At 39.8% G+C, this 23908-nt stretch overlaps 1 protein-coding gene across 1 annotated transcript in view; it reads right to left on the reverse strand.

The window, feature by feature from the left end:
- Nucleotides 1-23908, reverse strand: part of cfap74 (cilia and flagella associated protein 74) — an 89107-nt gene that overhangs the window by 21034 nt on the left and 44165 nt on the right. The window contains exons 22-30 of the mRNA XM_067412964.1: nt 18090-18177; nt 10097-10270; nt 5497-5630; nt 4134-4350; nt 2210-2326; nt 2008-2132; nt 1812-1931; nt 239-342; nt 106-161 (exon numbers count right to left, since the gene is read on the reverse strand). Of these exons, the coding sequence (XP_067269065.1) occupies nt 106-161; nt 239-342; nt 1812-1931; nt 2008-2132; nt 2210-2326; nt 4134-4350; nt 5497-5630; nt 10097-10270; nt 18090-18177 (1135 nt within the window). The remainder of the gene's footprint in view (nt 1-105; nt 162-238; nt 343-1811; nt 1932-2007; nt 2133-2209; nt 2327-4133; nt 4351-5496; nt 5631-10096; nt 10271-18089; nt 18178-23908) is intronic.

The following is a 23908-nucleotide window of genomic DNA, read 5'->3' on the forward strand; positions in this document are numbered from 1 at the left end:
ACATCAATTCGTAATTATTCCAAACTGGTAGTGTAAGTTACACATTAATATTTATGTATATTGAATGATTAATTAAAGTTCTTAAGAAGGGATTGAAAAAGATACCTTTACAAACTGTGAGGAAATGTTCTGGATGATCACCTTTTTCAACAGCTTCTGACCTGTGAGGTTAAAAGCATTCAGTGAACAGATGAGACTCAGGCAGTAAGCGTTGAGCTGATGGTCGAGCGTGCCTCACCCACTGCCACCTGACCGAAGTGGACGCTGCGTCTGTCCGAGGCCAGCAGGAGAGCCGGTCTGACGGCGGGACAGCGTAACTCCAGATACAGCGTCTCATGTGGGCTGGTTGGATCAGTCAGATTTATTTTACTTTACATTTTTATGGTAACACTTTACAATAAGGTCTACTTTGTTAGCTTAAAGGGTTAGTTCACCCAAAAATGAAATGTCTGTCATTAACTCCTCTCCCTAATGTCGCTCCACACCCGTAAGACCTCCGTTCATCTTCACACACAGTTTAAGATATTTTATATTTAGTCCGAGAGCGTATGCAAGTGTATGCACACTATACTGTCCATGTCCAGAAAGGGAATAAAAACATCATCACAGTAGTCCATATGAGACATCATCCGCGTTTGCGACTGCGCGGTGACTGACGTGTTAACTGGTGCGTGCAAGCTTCCTTTATAGTCTGAGGGAGACTGTGCAGATCGAAACAAACGCGTAAGAGAAGACAATGCTGAATAAAGTCGTAGTTTTTGTTATTTTTGGACCCAAATGTATTTTGGATGCTTCAAGAGACTCTAATTAACCCACTGATGTCTCATATGGACTACTGTGATGATGTTTTTATTCCCTTTCTGGACATGGACAGTATAGTGTGCATACACTTGCATACGCTCTCGGACTAAATATAAAATATCTTAAACTATGTGTGTTAAAGTGCCCCTGTTATGCTATTTTAACGTTTCCTAATTTAGTTTTGGAGCTCTCCAACAACAGGTTTACACGCATCGAAGGTCAAAAAAACATTTCATTTTCTCATAATATACACTGCACATCACCACAATGTTCAGTGATTCTCAAACGACTCGATGGATGAATCAGTCTCTCTAATCTCCTTTCCATTAACCTATTCTGCTCAGATTGGTCAAACGGCCCAGACTTTTGTGATTGGTCTACTCTGCTCAGATTGGTCAAACGGCCCAGACTTTTGTGATTGGTCTACCGCATACAGCGTGTATTTCAGAAGCTAAACGTCCATTACCATAACTGAACTCCTGCTCAGGCCGGTGTCCAGAGGCTTAAGCTCAGCGATAGTACACAGATTTAAAATTTTGCAGGATGTTTTCATTCACTTAGAGCTATGTTACACACTACATGAAAGGTCATTTTAAAAAATCCATAATAGGGGCTCTTTAACTAACATGAACCAACAATATGCTGTTACACTTTACTTTTTTAAAGTGTAATTTTCCCTTTATTTCTATGGTAAGTATATGTAACATATGTAACAAGGAAACTGTGAAATAAAGTATTATCAAAAGTGCATTATTAATCTTTATTAATGTTAGTAAAAAAATACAGTCGTTCATTGTTTGTTTATGTTAGTTTAACTTTTACTTTTTGAATAATGTAATAGTAAATGTTGAAATTAACATGATCTCAGATTAATAAATTATAAATCGAAGTATTGTTCATGTTAAACAAAAATAACCTGGAGCACCTTAAACTTCAGTTTGAACATTTGAAAGATGTCTTGAAGGAAACATTTTGAGCGGTTTAACGTCTCCTCATTCTCTCATCCTCACCTGTGTCGGGGCTCGTCTGACGTGTCTGAGGTCGAGGTGAAGCAGGGTATGACATGGCGAACGCGCCGCTCAGTGAAAGAGCGCAGAAGTGAGGCCTTCGCAGCCGAATATTCAACAGAGCTGTGGAGAAATTATATCAATATAAATAATACTTTTAATTGTCCCCTGTACAATGTCATAAGCAGACTGTTTTTACCCAGGGTCTGCTGGGCTCAGGGAGTGGGAGGGGCTTCCATCTGTGGGCGTGGCTTTGCTCCCATCTGTGGGCGTGGCTTTGCTGTCTTGATCTTTTCCCAAAAGCACTTGAGTTTCCATTTTGCTCTGTATTAAAGAGAGCACGAAAGTTATAACAGCGAGCAGGAATGTGTTTGAGGAGAGATATGATTGGCGCTCCTTACTTTACTGTCAGGTTGTGTACGTTGGCTGCTGCTGGTGACGTTCCTCTGGCGAAGAGCCTCGGCTTTGATGACATTATCAGACAGTGTTGGGCTGAACGTCACCTGGACCAGACACCTCTGTGGACACACACACACAAACAGACAGAGGCACACAAACTTCAGGGTAAACAAATAAGGGAGATGAGGAGGTTGTCACAAGGCCTAAATCTCACTAACTAAAAGTATTTGAGTCAAAAATGCTTATTTGTGTAAATTGACTTGATGCTTATCCATGTACAGAAATAATAATTTTCATGTTGTTTCAAACATCTAGTAAATGAAGATGTTTTATTCACCGTTTTAGGACCCTATCCACATTAAGAAACATCTACTAGACAAGTAAAAATGTATCTCTTGTTTTGGGAAAAACTCAAAATTAAGTTTTTGCTCAAAATAAGCAAAATAGCCCGCCAATGGGGTGAGAAAAATAGTCTTGTTTTCTGTTTGAATTAAGATTATTTTTCTCACCCCATTGGCAGATTATTTATTTTATTTTAAGCAAAATATTTTTTTAATATTGAGTAATTTTTAATTAATTATAATCGTGGTGGTGATGTATTAGCTGTCCGAAGAATGTCCGCAGTAATGAAGAATGAAATTGGCTAATTATTTGACCAATCGTAGCATTACACAGATGTATAAACTGACTTGTGAATCCGCCGGTGTGAGCACAACTGGCTTTTAAAGGGAAAGGGAGATGAGACTCTGATTGGTTTATTGCACGTTGCGTCAAAAACACACCCATGACTCATTAAGAGACGAGGGACAACACTTCTGAATCATGCGCCGAGCGAACAAAATGTTGTTTCCGTTGTTAAACGAGCAAAAGTGGATTCGGACACTCCCTAAGAGCACTTGTGCCATGAGGTTCAGACCATGATCATGTTACAATAGGGCCCAGAAAGTTATCTAGTGTTTTTACATATAGTTTTCATAAATGTCTGGTTGTATAAAATAAAATAAAAAATAAATGTGTGCAAACTGTAAAATGTATTTTGGAGTATGTGTGAGAATAAAAAGGCATAAAGTATAGAGTACAGTTCAAATCCCCGGATGTGTCCTTGATCCTCCTCTTTTATCGAGGATGCATCGAGAGGAGACTCGCGTGGACTTTAGACAGACCAGTATCCCAGAATGCATCTCGCACAAACAAGCAAGCGTCAATAGTGGATGAGAAAACCAGCGTAATTTAATAATACTACTGTTAATGTGTCATGAATTGTTCTCCCAATAAGGATCTTTTTGTGGCCCAAATTTTAAGCTATGTGTCCACACTGCAAAAAAAGCTTTTCTTACTTAGTATTTTTGTCTTGTTTCTAGTCCAAGCATCTAAAAATTCTTACATTAAGAAACATTTACTAGACCAGTAAAAATTGCTGTCTTGTTTTGGGAAAAATAACTCAAAATTAAGAGAGTTTTTGCTTAAAATAAGAGAAATTATCTGCCAATGGGGTGAGAAAAATAAGATTGTTTTCTGTTTGAATTAATATTATTGTTCCTACCCCATTGGCAGATTATTTTACGTATTTTAGGCAAAAACTCTTAATTTTGAGTTATTTGATCCCAAAACAAGACAATTACTTTAGCTTGTCGAGATACTTCTTGTTTTAAGAATTTTTAGATGTTTGGACTAGAAACAAGACAAAAATACTAAGTAAGGAAAGCATTTTCACAGTGTATATATAATTTGATTATCTTAAATAAACCTATTATGAGAAATATTCACTGTAGTAAAATGTGACTAGCCCTGATGTCCCCTCATTGATGAATGATCAAAGGCATGAAGCAACAAAAAATGAATAAAAACAAATCTGTAGCAATGAAACCAAATAATAAAGCAGAACAAAAGTGAATGATTGTGAAGTGCTCCAGTGTTAATCCGCACCTGTCCTGGCAGCACGCGTCCTGAAGCAGGAGTGATGGTGAGGTCCGAGTTTTCAGGGACCGAGAAGGCGAAGAGCCGGGCCGCGCTGATACGGTTCTCCACATACAGTACTGCAGTGCTCCGGTCACCCAGCGCCGTCCCTCCAAACTCAACCAAACTATCAGAGAGTTTCAGAGAAGGCTGGACACCAGTCGCGTGACAAGATAACAGGAAGTCTCTGAGAATAGAATAGAGAGAGGCATATGAGTGAATTAGGAACTACTAGAGCTGGTTTTTCTGCTTGAATGTTGATTTCCTCCTCATATTCTCCATTGTTGCGGCTCCTCTCTTCCCAGTCTGTCAGTAACTCTGTTTAGTTCCGGTCTCTATGAAGCCCCTCCTTCTGAAAAGCACACTGTGCTTTGATTGGTCGGCTGGTGCAGTGTGTTGTGACTGGTGTTTGGGAAATGCCCCGACTCTTACCGTAACTGGCAGTTTCAACACAGTACTAACTAACTCCACTAGGCTCCGCCCCTTTATTCTATGTATATTATTATAATAAGGGGTATTGTGAGGTGTTTGTTCCCGTAAGAAAACTCAAGACTACAGTGGAGTTCAGAAACACTGACACTGATGGAGAGAAGAACTGGAACTGGGAAATATTGTACTTTCGTTCAATACTATTTGTATTGCTGTTACGTTCCTCAATATTAACTTCTTGTTTATCGATTGGTTGTATAAAAGCGATGACACAATCTTGTTTCATCCACAGCAAACATTCTTCTTTTTTATACTTATTTACAGTCTTTAAAATGTTGAATAAAAGCAACAGCACACAATCAAGAGTGTATTTTGGCTGTATATCATCGGCACATATGTGACTCTGGACCACAAAACCAGTCATAAGGGTCCCTTTTTTAAGAGATAAATCAGCATCACTGATGTATGGTTTGTTATGATAGGACAATATTTGTCCGAGATGAAAATCTGGAATCTGAGGGTGCAAAAACATCTAAATATTGATACAGATACAGATATACCCGTGAGACGCACGACTGGTTTTGTAGTGCAAAATATTGATTTATTGCATCATCAAAGCAAGTGAGAGGGCCACTGTCTGCTCAACACACAGAAATGAGTAGAAACGGATAGAAACTCCAGGTTTTATACAGATACACACTGATGGCCACTAGATGGGGCCGTCTGAGTTAAAGCCAGACAGCACCGGACAGCTTTTATGGTAAACTGCTGTTCATATATTGTCAGCATTCTATATATATATATATATATATATATATATGTTCTCATTTCACTGAACTACACATCCTACAGTGAGCTTTTGTGCTCTTTATAGACATGTATTAAAACGTGACATCTTTCCTACCTGTTAATGCTTGTTTTGCAGGTGAGTATGAAGTTGTATTCCCCGGCCTTTGACGCGCTGAAGATAAAGTGAATGTCCAGGCTTTGAGAAGGCAGCAAAGTGCCAAAACCGTCATTAGGCTGGACATCAATAAACTACAGAAAAAGAAACATTTATATATATATATATATATATATATATATATATATATATATATATATATATATATATATATATATATATATATATATATATATATATATATATATATATATATATTTGTACATGTGTGTTTGTCTCTTCAAAGACTCTGGATCTAATGACTAAACGTTTTTCAGACCCACTTAATATTAGGTGGCCTTAACTACTATGTACTAACATTTTAATGAATCATTTGATACAGTGCACTTTTTGTGTACATACATGTTTTTACACTGTACTTACATTTTTAAAAATACCTGCATGTAATTACGTCTGTAATTAATTTCTGTAGTTTCATTTGTAATTACACAGTTGGCACTTCCCTTACACCTAACTCTACCCTTAAACTGACCCACACCACCACACCTGTCCCTAACTTTACCCTTAAACTGACCCACACCACCACACCTGTCCCTAACTCTACCCTTAAACTGACCCACACTAACACACCTGACCCTAACTTTACCCTTAAACTGACCCACACCACCACACCTGTCCCTAACTCTACCCTTAAACTGACCCACACCACCACACCTGACCCTAACTTTACCCTTAAACTGACCCACACCACCACACCTGACCCTAACTCTACCCTTAAACTGACCCTCACCACCACACCTGTCTCTAACTTTACCCTTAAACTGACCAACACCACCACACCTGACCCTAACTTTACCCTTAAACTGACCCACACCACCACACCTGTCCCTAACTCTACCCTTAAACTGACCCACACCACCACACCTGTCCCTAACTTTACCCTTAAACTGACCCACACCACCACACCTGTCCCTAACTCTACCCTTAAACTGACCCACACCACCACACCTGTCCCTAACTCTACCCTTAAACTGACCCACACCACCACACCTGTCCCTAACTCTACCCTTAAACTGACCCACACCACCACACCTGTCCCTAACTCTACCCTTAAACTGACCCACACCACCACACCTGACCCTAACTCTACCCTTAAACTGACCCACACCACCACACCTGACCCTAACTCTACCCTTAAACTGACCCACACCACCACACCTGACCCTAACTCTACCCTTAAACTGACCCACACCACCACACCTGTCCCTAACTCTACCCTTAAACTGACCCACTCCACCACACCTGTCCCTAACTCTACCCTTAAACTGACCCACACCACCACACCTGTCCCTAACTTTACCCTTAAACTGACCCACACCACCACACCTGACCCTAACTCTACCCTTAAACTGACCCACAGCACCACACCTGTCCCTAACTCTACCCGTATCCCAGCTCAATATCAGCAAATTATACAACCCCAAATCAGAAAAAGTTGGGACAGAATGGAATGTGCAAATAAAAAAAAAAAGTAGTGATTTCTAAATTTACTTTGACTTGTATTTCATTGCAGACAATATGAACAAAATATTTCATGTTTTGTCTGGTCAACTTCATGTCATTTGTAAATTTGCATCCTTTCCTGTCATTCAGACCTGCAACACATTTAAAAAAAAGTTGGGACAGTAAAGCATTTACCACTTTGTAATGTTGCCATTCCTTTTCACAACACTTAAAAGACGTTTAGGGACTGAAGACACCAAGTGATGAAGTGTTTCAGGTGTAATTTTGTCCCATTCTTCCTGCAAACAAGTCTTAAAGGGTTACTTCAGCGATTAGCATATGGCTTTATATCAGTAGAAACCCTGGAGTATATTCAAATGATTGTGCTTTCCCCCCTCATATCCCCCTGAGACAAGAGATTTATGCATTTTATTTCTGGAAAAATTCCTCCTATGATGGAAATTGACGATATTTGCATCATAGGAGGAATGTTTGGAATAAGGCTAAAGACTACAGCCAGCAGAGGGAGCCATTTCCGCATGTTTTGAACTCACGCATGGGGGATGGGAGATTACACTCAGCTCAGGGAGAGCTCAAGTCGCAGCTACAGGCACACTCATTTAAACGGAGGTATGGAGAGCAATATAAGTGTTTTAACTTCTCAAATTAATTTCTATGAAAGTTAAGCTTGCAAAGGCATGAACTGAAACGCGCCAGACTGAACTCGCGTTGTGAATGTATGCCGCGAGTGTAATCGCGATTACCTCAGCTCTCATCACGAGCTCATCAGCTCATGATGTTAAATGTAATATCACTCCTGCAGTTAGTGCTCAGTGCTGTGACACTTGCGCGGTGACTCACTCATTATATTTAACAGACACGTTCAGTTTTTAATTGTAGTGTCTTCTCTAACTCAGTCACAGTAATCAAGTTGGCTTTGGGCATGGCCTAACAGATCAGCGAAGCATTCTGGGCATTGTAGTCTTTCATCCACATGAGACAAAAATACATTTTCTGTCTTTTCTCAGTCTAGAAGGCACCAAATTCAAAAAATAATTTCACATTTCTACTGCATTGATGACCCAGTTTAAATACAGATTCATCTTCCCAGCGCTGAAGTACCCCTTTAAGGTGGGCAACAGTACGGGGTCTTCATTGTCGCATTTTGCGCTTCAAAATGCGCCACACATTCTCTATTGGAGACAGGTCGGGACTGCAGGCAGGCCAGTCAAGTACCCGTACCATCTTCCTCCGCAGCCTGGAAAAGATATCTTCTTGAAGGCAGCATATTATGCTCCAAAATCTCTATGTACTTTTCAGCATTAATGGTGCCTTCACAGAAGTGCAAGTTACCTTTGCCAAGGGCACTGACACAACCCCATACCATGACAGACCCTGGCTTTTGGACTTGTTGCTGGTAACAGTCTGGATGATCCTTTACTTCTTTGATCCGGAGCACACGGCGTCCATTCCTCCCAAAAAATACCTGAAATACTGATTCATCTGACCACAGAACACATTTCCACTGTGTGATGGTCCATCCCAGATGCCTCCGAGCCCAGAGAAGTCGACAGCGCTTCTGGACACTGTTAACATAAGGCTTCCTTTTGGCACAGTACAGTTTTAACTGGCATTTGTGAATGTAACTACGTATTGTGGTACTTGACAAAGGTTTGCCAAAGTAGTCCTGAGCCCATGTGGTGATATCGCTTCTAGATGAATGACGATTCTTGATGCAGTGCCGCCTGAGGGATCGGAGATCACGGTTGTTCAGCTTAGGCTTGCGGCCTTGTCCTTTACGCACTGAAATTCCTCCAGATTCCTTGAATCTTGTAATTATGTTATGCACTGTTGAATGTGAAATATCCAAATCTCTTCCTATCTTTCTTTGAGGAACATTGTTTTTAAACATTTCAATAATTTTCTCATGTATTTGTTGGCAAACTGGCGATCCTCGGCCCATCTTTGCTCCTAAAGGATTAGATCTTTCTTGGATGCTTCTTTTGTACCAAATCATAATTTCAATCACCTGTTGACATCACCTGTTTCAAATCACATCATTATTTAACCCTTTTACCTCATTACTAGCCCTAAATTGCTCCTGTCCCAACTTTTTTTGAAATGTGTTGCAGGTCTGAATGACAGGAAAGGATGCATATTTACAAATGACATGAAGTTGACCAGACAAAACATGAAATATTTTGTGTTCATATTGTCTGTCAAAGTAAATTTAGAAATCACTACTTTCTTTTTTTATTTGCGTTTTCCAAACTGTCCCAACTTTTTCTGATTTGGGGTTGTAGATTAAATGAGAAATAATTGCAGTGCTCTGTTCAACTGCTAGAGTTAGAACCGGTTTATAGATTTCACAGAGAGAATAATGTCACGTGTGAATGGCAGCGAGTCTGAATGTTTGCTGTCCAAACAGCTCAATATGAGAGACATCATGACACGCCAAGACACGCGAAATAAAGCGTCATCATGTTTTAAAGAAGAGTGGCTTGATTAAGTGATGGAAATAACAGATGATGGACACAGCACAGTAACAAAACAGACATTTACAGTCGCACACACGCGCACGCACAGCAAAACACCTCACTCAAAACACCTCAGTAACACGTCAGTTTAAAATAGATGTGTGTGTGGTTTGGGTTTCAGAGATGTTTAGATAACTAAAAGAGTTCACATGTTCCCTTAAACAGGGTGGGTTGTTTTTCACGTGTCTTTTAAATTCAAAATTTCTACCATGAAATAGCCAGTTAAATAAAGCCTTTGTTATAATTTGAAGAAGAGTGCTTTGGATTTGCATCTTTGTTCTACATTATTTCACTCCCCAATCCCAAAGAGCACCTTCAAACATGTCACTGAACTCCATGAGCACCCTGGACTGGTTTGCCTTTTCAAAATATGTTTTGCATTCATCATTTTGATTGATATTGGTACAATGAAACATCAAACTTCAAATACACAAAATACTTGCAAAAGCCTAAATGCATTTTTTTGTAGGTTGGGCAAAACACTTCCATGAGGTCATGGCTCATGTGGCAGATCTCTGGTGTGAGTTTTGTGAAGCGTGTGGACTGGACAGTGCGCTCACCTTGGGAATACCCACGAAGCCAAACTCCTGAGGCAGTAAGGAGCAGTTAGTGAGACGCGCTGAAATCCGTCTGGACTCATAAACGGAGCAGTGTCCGAAGTCCAGCTCAGTGCGGTCAAACAGCAGGTCGGAGCTGGTGACCACAGCATGGGCCGTAAACTGGACAGGTCTCATCTAGATCAAGCACAATATCAGTGTAGTTCAATAAACTCGTGTCTCCATTCTAAACATGCTTGCCATATTGCTCATATCCCCAGTATTCACAGATCGTGAGGGATTCAAATGCATCGTCCTCTTTGAGGAGGCGTAACGTGTGGGTCCCCGGGTAGGACGCCTGTTTCTGATCCTGTCAGCATGCACACGGCTCTCTTTCTTTGCGTCTGTCATGTGCTCACCTTTTCCCATCTTTTTTCCTCCCCTTTACCACGCCCCATCATTTATACCTTATCTAGTTCTCCGGTAATACTGACTAAGTCTATAGGGCCCGATTTCGAACACAGCCTAGGTTATTGAACCAAAGAACCGCTTCAGAATGAACAAATCAAACCTACAGGCAGAGTTGAAAGTCAGCTTTATGGTCATGTGCGTCTCAAAAAGAACCGACTGAACCGGTTGTTTGGTTTAATAACCTGGACGTGTTTAGTGGCTCATTCCGTGCAGAGCAAGGAGTGTGTGTGCTACTTCACATGTGTGTCCTGCGTCATCAGCACAAAACTAAAGTTGGATTCTGTAAGCATCACTAGTCGTCACATATCTCTGGTTACTGGTCCTCAGTCCCTAACCGTCCAGATTTGTTGCCAGTCTGGACCGATTCCCAGTTTCTGATCTTCTTCCTGGCTCTAAATTTGTCCTTGTGTTTGTCCTCTGGACAGACTGGATCTGACCCCCCGCCCCATCTCTCTCTATCTCTCTCTTTCTCTCTGTCTCTCTTTCTCTCTATGTCTCTGTCTCTCTTTCTCTCTGTCTCTCTTTCTCTCTATGTCTCTTTCTATGTCTCTCTGTCTCTCTTTCTCTCTATGTCTCTTTCTATGTCTCTCTCTCTCTCTTTCTCTCTATGTCTCTTTCTATGTCTCTCTCTCTCTCTTTCTCTCTATGTCTCTTTCTATGTCTCTCTCTATGTCTCTCTTTCTCTCTATGTCTCTCTTTCTCTCTATGTCTCTCTATGTCTCTCTCTCTCTCTCTCTCTCTCTCTCTCTCTCTCTCTCTCTCTCTCTCTCTCTCTCTCTCTCTCTCTCTCTCTCTCTCTCTGCTGCTCTACCAGTGGGAGTTTGCCCTGTGATTCAGTGACCAGCCGGCTGTTCTCCTTTCTTTATCCTCTAAATCAGGGCTGTAACCTCCATAGACATTAAGGGGGTCAAGCCTCCCCCCAATAATTAGAAATGCCCAAATTGTCCCCATCAATATTTTCAATTCTTGCACTGCTCTCCTGCACTTCATTATGCAGAGCTCTGTATCAGAGTCCTGCACGGGTTCTGGTACCCGCGGGTAGCCGACGGGTTGACCCGCAAATTTTGCAGAAACGGGTGAAAAACATCCAACTGTGTCGGATACGCGTGCAGATCGGACAAGGGGAAACAAGGGTCTAACACGGGTTTAAAACAGTCACGTGCCAACGTAAAAATGTATGCATATTTTTAGGAACACTTACACTTATCCGGATTTACAAAATCGGACCCGTGCAGGACTCAGCTCTATATGTAAGGATGACAAAAAGGTTTAAAAGCCCACTTTTTTAGCGAACGATCCGCGCAGGCACTAATGAGGAATCTACCTAATATATATCTATGATTGCGCCAGTTTGACCATACCAGACTGTTGTGTTTCTCACAGAAACTGATCGGTTTGTGTCTTAAGACATCAATGTGTCGTCACGAGCAGCAGGGTTTGTGTGCATGTTGTCTAAGGATGTTTTTTTTTTTACTCTCATAGAGTTGTTAACCATTCACATGCATTATGACTGGTGGACTGCCATGGTTAAATTAAAAATCTTCATTTGTGTTCTACTGAAGAAACAAACACACCTACATGTTGGATGCACTGGGGGTCAGCAGATAAACATCACCTTTTTTGGGGTGAACTATCCCTTTAATGTTAGAAAAATGTTCTTAGATTATATTTTTGTTAGCTATGACACTTGGGTATGTTATTGTTGGAGGAGGAAATATTTCTGAACTAACTGGGCATGTTGTTAGATTATATATATAAGGTCTTAGATTTCAGAGCCTGAACTGTGTATTTAAGTGTAAATGAATAATAGAGCTGATTGATCGCCATTTTCTTTAAAAAATCTGCATGGTGATTAGCTATGATTATAATTAGTTATAGATATGACTAAAGGTATTTTTGAAGCATGTGATAGTGAGGTGAGGCTGCAGTATATGTGCCAGAGCTCTGGACTGGCACAGGTTTGAGATCAGTAAGAGTCCTGGTGGGAGTGAGTCTGGCTGAGGAAGAGGAAGAGAGGGCGAGATCAGATCCTACTTTCTGCTTTAGCATGCAGAGACAGAGGGATGATGACCAGTGTCCAGATCTGAGGATTATGGGAGTTTACCCAGTGCTGTCCGCACACAGCTCTGCTGTTCAGTGTGTTATTATGGAAGACGTTGTGAGCTTGTGCTCAGTTGATTTGTGCTTTGCAAATAGCACACATTTGATAAAATGGGTGAACTAAATCCAACATGTCATCCAACCAATACGCCTATAAGTAATTTGTCACTTCCTTGAAATACGACCCATAGGAGCGTTTACTAAAGTTGTGGCCCTATCGACAATATTTTAACTCATGAAATACGACCCATAGGAGCGTTTACTAAAGTTGTACGACCCATAGGAGCGTTTACTAAAATTGTGGTCCTATCAACAATATTTTAACTCATGAAATACGACCCATAGGAGCGTTTACTAAAGTTGTGGTCCTATCAACAATATTTTAACTCATGAAATACGACCCATAGGAGCGTTTACTAAAGTTGTGGCCCTATCAACAATATTTTAACTCATGAAATACGACCCATAGGAGCGTTTACTAAAGTTGTGCTCCTGTCGACAATATGTTAACTCATGAGATACGACCCATAGGAGCGTTTACTAAAGTTGTGCTCCTGTCGACAATATTTTAACTCATGAGATACGACCCATAGGAGCGTTTACTAAAGTTGTGGCCCAGTCGACAATATTTTAACTCATGAAATACGACCCATAGGAGCGTTTACTAAAGTTGTGCTCCTGTCGACAATATTTTAACTCATGAGATACGACCCATAGGAGCGTTTACTAAAGTTGTGCTCCTGTCGACAATATTTTAACTCATGAGATACGACCCATAGGAGCGTTTACTAAAGTTGTGCCCCAGTCGACAATATTTTAACTCATGAAATACGACCCATAGGAGCGTTTACTAAAGTTGTGCTCCTGTCGACAATATTTTAACTCATGAAATACGACCCATAGGAGCGTTTACTAAAGTTGTGCTCCTATCGACAATATTTTAACTCATGAGATACGACCCATAGGAGCGTTTACTAAAGTTGTGCTCCTATCGACAATATTTTAACTCATGAAATACGACCCATAGGAGCGTTTACTAAAGTTGTGCCCCAGTCAACAATATTTTAACTCATGAAATACGACCCATAGGAGCGTTTACTAAAGTTGTGCTCCTATCGACAATATTTTAACTCATGAAATACGACCCATAGGAGCGTTTACTAAAGTTGTGCCCCAGTCGACAATATTTTAACTCATGAAATACGACCCATAGGAGCGTTTACTAAAGTTGTGCCCCAGTCGACAATATTTTAACTCATGAAATACGACCCATAGGAGCGTTTACTAAAGTTGTGCTCCTATCGACAATATTTTAACTCATGAAATGCGACCTATAAGAGCGTTTACTAAAGTTGTGCTCCTATCGACAATATTTTAACTCATGAAATACGACCCATAGGAGCGTTTACTAAAGTTGTGCTCCTATTGACAATATTTAAACTCATGAAATACGACCCATAGGAGTGTTTACTAAAGTTGTGCTCCTATTGACAATATTCTAACTCATGAAATACGACCCATATGAGCGTTTACTAAAGTTGTGCCCCTGTCGACAATATTTTAACTCATGAAATACGACCCATAGCAGCGTTTACTAAAGTTGTGCTCCTGTCGACAATATTTTAACTCATGAAATGCGACCCATAAGAGCGTTTACTAAAGTTGTGGCCCTATCGACAATATTTTAACTCATGAAATACAACCCATAGGAGCGTTTACTAAAGTTGTGCTCCTGTCGACAATATTTTAACTCATGAAATACGACCCATAGGAGCGTTTACTAAAGTTGTGCCCCTGTCGACAATATTTTAACTCATGAAATACGACCCATAGGAGCGTTTACTAAAGTTGTGCTCCTGTCGACAATATTTTAACTCATGAAATGCGACCCATAGGAGCGTTTACTAAAGTTGTGCTCCTATTGACAATATTTTAACTCATGAAATACAACCCATAGGAGCGTTTACTAAAGTTGTGCTCCTATTGACAATATTTTAACTCATGAAATACGACCCATAGGAGCGTTTACTAAAGTTGTGCCCCTGTCGACAATATTTTAACTCATGAAATACGACCCATAGGAGCGTTTACTAAAGTTGTGCCCCTGTCGACAATATTTTAACTCATGAGATACGACCCATAGGAGCGTTTACTAAAGTTGTGCTCCTATCGACAATATTTTAACTCATGAGATACGACCCATAGGAGCGTTTACTAAAGTTGTGCTCCTATCGACAATATTTTAACTCATGAAATACGACCCATAGGAGCGTTTACTAAAGTTGTGCCCCAGTCAACAATATTTTAACTCATGAAATACGACCCATAGGAGCGTTTACTAAAGTTGTGCTCCTATCGACAATATTTTAACTCATGAAATACGACCCATAGGAGTGTTTACTAAAGTTGTGCCCCAGTCGACAATATTTTAACTCATGAAATACGACCCATAAGAGCGTTTACTAAAGTTGTGCCCCAGTCGACAATATTTTAACTCATGAAATACGACCCATAGGAGCGTTTACTAAAGTTGTGCTCCTATCGACAATATTTTAACTCATGAAATACGACCCATAGGAGCGTTTACTAAAGTTGTGCTCCTATCGACAATATTTTAACTCATGAAATACGACCCATAGGAGCGTTTACTAAAGTTGTGCTCCTATCGACAATATTTTAACTCATGAAATACGACCCATAGGAGTGTTTACTAAAGTTGTGCCCCAGTCGACAATATTTTAACTCATGAAATACGACCCATAAGAGCGTTTACTAAAGTTGTGCCCCAGTCGACAATATTTTAACTCATGAAATACGACCCATAGGAGCGTTTACTAAAGTTGTGGCCCTATCGACAATATTTTAACTCATGAAATACGACCCATAGGAGCGTTTACTAAAGTTGTGCCCCTGTCGACAATATTTTAACTCATGAAATACGACCCATAGGAGCGTTTACTAAAGTTGTGCTCCTGTCGACAATATTTTAACTCATGAAATGCGACCCATAGGAGCGTTTACTAAAGTTGTGCTCCTATTGACAATATTTTAACTCATGAAATACAACCCATAGGAGCGTTTACTAAAGTTGTGCTCCTATTGACAATATTTTAACTCATGAAATACGACCCATAGGAGCGTTTACTAAAGTTGTGGCCCTATTGACAATATTTTAACTCATGAAATACGACCCATAGGAGCGTTTACTAAAGTTGTGCTCCTATTGACAATATTTTAACTCATGAAATACGACCCATAGGAGCGTTTACTAAAGTTGTGCCCCTGTCGACAATATTTTAACTCATGAAATACGACCCATAGGAGCGTTTACTAAAGTTGTGCTCCTATCGACAATATTTTAACTCATGAAATGCGACCCATAGGAGCGTTTACTAAAGTTGTGCTCCTATTGACAATATGTTAACTCATGAAATACGAGCCATAGGAGCGTTTACTAAAGTTGTGGCCCTATTGACAATATTTTAACTCATGAAATACGACCCATAGGAGCGTTTACTAAAGTTGTGCTCCTATTGACAATATTTTAACTCATGAAATACGACCCATAGGAGCGTTTACTAAAGTTGTGGCCCTATTGACAATATTTTAAATCATGAAATACGACCCATAGGAGGGTTTACTAAAGTTGTGCTCCTATTGACAATATTTTAACTCATGAAATACGACCCATAGGAGCGTTTACTAAAGTTGTGGCCCTATTGACAATATTTTAACTCATGAAATATGACCCATAGGAGCGTTTACTAAAGTTGTGCTCCTATTGACAATATTTTAACTCATGAAATACGACCCATAGGAGCGTTTACTAAAGTTGTGCTCCTATTGACAATATTTTAACTCATGAAATATGACCCATAGGAGCGTTTACTAAAGTTGTGCTCCTATTGACAATATTTTAACTCATGAAATACGACCCATAGGAGCGTTTACTAAAGTTGTGGCCCTATTGACAATATTTTAACTCATGAAATACGACCCATAGGAGCGTTTACTAAAGTTGTGCTCCTATTGACAGCAGGTCACTTTCATTTTCATCTATAAATCACTGGGTAGGTTTAGGGATGGGGTGGGTGTAGTTGTAAATTAAAATATATATTTGTTCTAAATGGAAATATGACACATGGTGGTAAAAAGTCCACACATTGCATTAAAATGAACACGCATTTTGATTGGTAACGACCAGGTATTTTTATTGGTATTTTTATGCTAGCTTGAGGGAGCATGATTTTAAAACGTAAAAGTAAGTTGTAGTAAGGTGCTTGAAAAACGATCTATAGTCATATTTTTTTGGAGGACAGGTTGAATAAATCATACGTTAAAGGAGGGACAAGCCATATCTAAAGGCCAGAATACCTGGCACTAATGTGCTTTTGGCGATAGGATCATGCTTCATGACTTAATATGATCATATTGGCGGAGGGTTCATGCCTTTTCTTTTTTATTCTGCTCTCACGATGTAAAAAAGACAACAGACACTGTGTTCTTGCAGTTTTCTCACCTGAGCTAATTAACAATATTTCATAATTTCATAATAATTTCACTTGATAAAACATTATCTCCCCTTTTCACTTCTATTTCCTAGTAACATCCTTTCCTGGAGGGTTCATAAAAGAAAGAAAATGCAAAAAAATGTTAAATGATCAGCTGATGTTTTCAAAATTCAGAGCATAGGAGGTTTCATTCACAGAAACATTTCTTTTGTATCTACACTAGCAACCGCATAGCAACGCCCTGGCACCCACACAAAATACCTTTGCATCATGGGAGCATTTTATGCATGAGCTAAGGCAACTCACATTTTCATCATAAATGTATCTGGTCACGCTTTAGTTTAGGGCCCAATTTTATTGGCTAAATAAACCCCTAATTACTGCTTATTAATAGATAGTAAGGTTGTTAAGTTTAGGTATTTGGTAGATTATCGGATACATAATATGGTCATGCAGAATAAGGCATTAACATGTGCTTTATAACTACTAATAAACACACTGTTAAAAACATTAGTGTAAAATGACAGTATATTAATAACTGCATGATTTTCACAGTAGGCCTTCTCTTGTATCTAACGGCACTTTTGCACTATTATACTGTATTTCTACATTATAAAATTAGTGTTAAAAATAATACTCTTTAAGCCTGTAAATTCCTGGCACTTTTTTTACAGTGCAGCCAATATCCTAGTAATATGCAATTAATAAGAAATTCGTTAATACTGAGAATTGGACTCGAAACTAAAGTGTTACCAACAATTAATTTACCCAATATCAGAGCATTCCCGACAGCCTGTCAATATCTTGTTTATATATACTCCCTCACACTATATATATATGTTTGCACGAGAAAAATATCATTTCGAAGATTGAGTTATTACACGTGCATACAGCATTAATTAGGATACAAGCATTAGAAGAATGAGGTTACCTACCTGATCGGCCACCTGTATAGTCAGAGGAACCTCCAGAACTCCTGTGTCCTTATTGAAGAAGCTACTGGCATCCGCATATAAGCTCTGTCTATAAAAATACAGGAACAAATCATATATATATATATATATATATATATATATATATATATATATGTATGTGAAATTATATTTCCATTGATGTATGGTTTGTTAAGACAATATTTGGCTGAAAATCTGGAATACGATGGTGCAAAAAAATCTAAATATTGAGAAAATCTCCAAATGAAGTCCTCAGCAATGCATATTACTACTAATAATACATTTAAAATATCTTCATGGAACAGGATCTTAATATCCTAATGATTTTTGGCATAAAAGAAAAATGTATATTTTTGATTCATATAATGTATTGTTGGTTATTGCCACAGATATACCCGTGAGACTGCTTTTGTGCTTATATTTAATATATAATATCATGATCTTTTCAAGACCTCAAAAATGTAGTACTTATTAAACAGAATACATTTCTAATTGTAACACTTCTACATTATGGATGAGCCAATCATTTTTCTTTTTATTTATTTAAAAAAATACATTAAAATGCATTTCACACACACATGGCCCTATTTTACTGATCTGATCGTGGTCTGAAGCTCATGGCGCAGGTACTCTAAGGGCGCGCCTGAATCGACTTTTGTTAGTTTAACGACGGGAAAACCGAGAGATTTCTCTGCACCAGGCGCATGGTCCAGAAGTGTTGCCCCTCGTCTCTTAATGAGTGATGGGTAACATGCAAATAACCAATCAGAGTCTCATCTCCCTTTCCCTTTAAAAGCCAGTTGTGCTCGCACCGGTGGATTCACTATTTACATGAGGTGAAGCATTGATTGACTGATAGACAACTACTCTCTCTTACAGGTTGTTGGCCTTGTTTGTTTCGTTGCTTCTATTACTCTCGCCTTTTTTGTAGGTCGCTTTGGATAAAAGCGTCTGCTAAATGATTAAATGTAAATGTACATGAGGAAAGACTGAACGCTTCTCCAGACGAATCCTTTTATTTTAATATTTAAAAATGTGTGTGTGTGTGTGTGTGTGTTGCTGCGCATAATAAGCAGACTGTGTGTGTGTGTGTGGCCTGTAGGCTCATATTATTCACACACCCTTTAAATAACACAGAAATACTGCACTATTGACTTTAGAGCAGGTGTGTGTTGGTCAATGGTCAGTGGTTTTCAGTTCCTCACAATAGCAACGCTCCAACAATGCTCCTGAACACACCTGGTGTTCAGACCAGACGCCCATGGGGGAACACACACACACACACTCTGATGGGTGAACAGATGCGCCAGTGCATTTGATATTTAAACAACGAGGAGCTGGACGTGAACATGAGAACAACCGGGTGTATGACATGGCCCATAGTGACCTGACTTCTACTCTCCAATGAGCATATTTTTGAAAATATCATAAAAACTTGCTTTCTTTATTGTTGACACTCTTGCACTCTTGATCATTGAGCCTTTTCCTCACTCAAGTTGAAACAGCCGATAAAGTGCTTCCACATCTGTATCCAGCATGCGAGATGTTTATTGTCCTAGACACTATAGTGAATATGAACATGTGCACGCTTATAAAATATGCATGACAGATGAAGATTAATGTAACGGTAATTTTCAATGATGTTCTGTTTTGGCTATGTTTCATTGTCTATACCTGAAGGTCATTCAGGATTTGATCACCCTAAAATGTGCAGAAACCAAAAAAAGTGTGGAAATGTTCTATAATAAATCGAGTTCTATGGGCTGAGAGGTTATAATACAATCAGATGGATTCAGGGCAGGATACTGTGATTTCTTACCATCTCCATCTTTTCAATGTCAATGTAAATGTTCTGATCTATACAATTAAGAGAGTTTTATCTCATTCCAGCAGAGCGTTTCAGGAATGAATCCTTCCCAGTTAATGGAATCAGTGGGAGCGGTGCTCTTGAATTGCTTTGGCACAGGCCTGTGGAACAGCTTTGCAGGATGCCACGCGGCCCATCTGTCGATGGAACAAACACTCCTAACAGGAATCTGATTGGATCCTGCTTGTGAATGCATCCTGACACATCCTCTGCTCTAAAAAGCTATTTTTAGCTGACTTAAGCCAAACTAAAACACACTTCTACACACAGTGGTAGACGAAGTACACAAATCAAGCACTTGAGTAAAAGAACAGATCAATAAATAATATATAACTCTAGTGAAAGACTTCTTATTTCCCATTTTATTTAAGTAAAAGTACTTGATTGTTCATGTAATTATAAATTAAGGTCGGCATGAAACTGAAGTTGCGCTAGTCTTTTCTTTCCTATTGTGCCATACACAGGCATAACATTGCGACCTAATATTGTGTTGGTCCTGCTTTTGCTGCCGAAAAGGCCCTGACCTGTCTCTGATGGACTCCACTAGACCCCTGAAGGTGTGCTGTGGTATCTGTCACCAAGATGTTAGCAGCAGATTGTTTAAGTCCTGTAAGTTGTGAGGTGGGGCCTCCATGGATCGGACTTGTTTGTTCAGCTCATCCCACAGATGCTTGATTAGATTGAGATCTGGGGAATCTGGAGGCCGAGTCAACGCCTCAAACTCGCTGTTGTGCTCCTCAAACCATTCCTGAAGCATTTGTGGTTTGTGTCAGGAGCATTATCCTGCTGGAAGAGCCAGAGCCACCAAGGCAAAGCAAAGCAAGGTACATTTATTTATATAGCACATTTCATACCTAATGGCAATTCAAAGTGCTTTACATTGAAAAGCTTACATGCCACTGTTGGTGCTTTCGGCGGGGTCAGGGGTCAGCATGGGCTCCCTGACTGGTCAGCGGCTATGCCGCCCCATACACAACAAACTGAGATGCTCTGTGTATTCTGACAGCTTTCTATCAGAACCAGCATTAACTTCTGGAGCAGTTTGAGCTCCAGTAGCTCGTCTGTTTGATCGGCCCACACGGGCCAGCCTTCGCTCCCCACGTGCATCAATGAGCCTTGGCCGCCCATGACCCTGTGGCCGGTTCTCCACTGGTCCTTCCTTGGAGCACTTTTAATCGATACTAGGGGTGTGACGAGATTTCTCGTCGAGGTGAAAAGCTGTCTCGTCATATTCTTATGACCTGGTCAAGACGGAGTGTGAGGGTGAAGTTTATATTACAGCTCCACTCTAGTTTTGCTTTTTATAGAAATAAAAACAATTTAATTCAGGTGGATAATCATAACAGTCGCTTCAATTCCATCAGCTCACCTAGAACGATCTGTTCGCAGCAGTGATCACGTGACGAGAAGACAAGCGTGTTATGAGTGTGTGTGTTTTACAACATGTTAGTGGACTAGATCGTGGTGGAGGATTCGTTGCGTCGCAGAAGCACCAGACTTATATTTTAAACTGCACGTTCAGCTCCACCGCTCCCTAATCACAGAGTATAGGCACGATCGCGAAATATAAACTGAAAGTAAACGGGAACGCGATTTTAATGTTACCGCTGTTTGAAAGCGATCAATGAGGCACGCAAACATCTTCCAATATGAAAACGATCTATTTGTAACAATCTCTTAGCTCTGTATGCTTGAGGGAAAAAACGGTCTCTATTTGCACTTTGAGCTTTAATTATGGTTATTGTTTGCACTTTATATCTATGATCAATTTGTGGGAAGGAGGGGGTCAAAAGTTAAGCTCATGTGCAGTTCTTACTGAAGAGACAATCAGGAGAGAATACAGTACTGTTGCCTTTTACTGTATATGATAATTCATACTCAGAAAATGGAAATGAAAAGACATACATTACAAGATGATTAGTTAAAACCTTTCAAATTAACCTGCAAACAATTTTTAATTTATAGTCATGTATTTATCTAGTCAAGATTTCTTAAAAATACTACGCAAAAATCTTGTCTCGTCACGTTCTCGTGAACCCAATCTCGTGTCTCGTCTCTTGAGATAAGTGTCTTGTCACATCCCTAATAGATACTGACCACTGCAGACCGGGAACAGCCCACAAGAGCTGCAGTTTTGGAGATGCTCTGACCCAGTCGTCTAGCCGTCACAATTTGGCCAAACTCGCTCAAATCCTTACGCTTGCCCATTTCTCCTGCTTCTAACACATCAACTTATGTATTCTTATGTGAAAATATTCACTTGCTGTCTAATATATCCCACCCACTAACAGGAGCCGTGATGAAGAGATCATCAGTGGTATTCACTTCACTGTCATAATGTTGTGACTGATTGGTGTATATTGTAATATTCAATATACTTTAAAAAATGAATAGACAAAAGAATAAGACTCAGGGTACAAACAAATTCATGGTATTATTGTTGCAGACAATAATACTTTACAAGTAGCAAATAGCAAATACTTTACATAGTATGTAATACTATTACATTGTCGTATACTGAAGAAAACCATTTTGCCAAATAGGTAAGAAAACTTCAGCACCCATAATGCACTGAACATATTGCCGTCCAAGCCCACCCCCAGTCTGCTCCTTTTGGATAGGCTTGACCAGAGTCAAATACTGCCTTGCTTGAGTAAGAAATATTTCTAAGCAGACTTTTACTCACAATAATGTTTTATTGTTCCCGGGTTGCAAGAAGTCAGTGTTGTAGTACTTGAGACTTAGACTCGAGACCATATTTTAATGGTCTTGGTTTTTGACTTGGTATTGACTCGTACTCGTACATTTAAGGAACTGGACTTATTCCCGAGCTACTTGAGTCCTATTCAAAATATTTCTTTAAATTGATGTTTGGTTGACAATGATTGGTGATTTTCTTGTGCGCAACTGTGCATAACTTGAGACTAATGCTGACTCCTACCAGGTTCTCTCCCACACCCGTGACCAGCCCGCTCTTTCTTCTATTTTACGCTGTGTCCACCTGCCATCCACATGTAGTGATCCCGCTTTCCAGAAAGTCACATTGCTACATTATTTGTCTCAACTGTGTTATTTTAATATATTTACTGTTTACAAATTAGGACAAAAGTGTCACAGAGAAAACCAAATCTTGTTTAATTAAATGACTGATGACCGTCTCAACACTGAGCATCTCCCCCAAAAAATGTCTAAGAGTAGGCCGCACTTTTGCATTAAAAATTGCATGAAGGCAGCAATTTTTTGTCAGTCACTGTGTGCATGACCCCGTAACTAAAAAGTTAATTAAATTGAGTTCTAATGTTGTTTGTGGATTTTCTCTGGTCTCGACTCAGACTCAACCTACTCTGGTCTCGACTCGGACTCAACATACTCTGGTCTTAGTCTCGACTCAACATACTCTGGTGTCTGTCTCGACTCAACATACTCTGGTCTCAGTCTCGACTCAACATACTCTGGTCTTAGTCTCGACTCAACATACTCTGGTCTCAGTCTCGACTCAACATACTCTGGTCTTAGTCTCGACTCAACATACTCTGGTCTCGGTCTCGACTCAACATACTCTGGTCTCAGTCTCGACTCAACATACTCTGGTCTTAGTCTCGACTCAACATACTCTGGTCTCAGTCTCGACTCAACATACTCTGGTCTCTGTCTCGACTCAACATACTCTGGTCTTAGTCTCGACTCAACATACTCTGGTCTCGGTCTCGACTCAACATACTCTGGTCTCTGTCTTGACTCAACATACTCTGGTCTTAGTCTCGACTCAACATACTCTGGTCTCTGTCTCGACTCAACATACTCTGGTCTTAGTCTCGACTCAACATACTCTGGTCTCTGTCTCGACTCAACATACTCTGGTCTTAGTCTCGACTCAACATACTCTGGTCTTAGTCTCGACTCAACATACTCTGGTCTTAGTCTCGACTTAACA

Source organism: Pseudorasbora parva, chromosome 13, assembly GCF_024679245.1.
Source record: "Pseudorasbora parva isolate DD20220531a chromosome 13, ASM2467924v1, whole genome shotgun sequence".
NCBI lineage: Eukaryota > Metazoa > Chordata > Actinopteri > Cypriniformes > Gobionidae > Pseudorasbora > Pseudorasbora parva.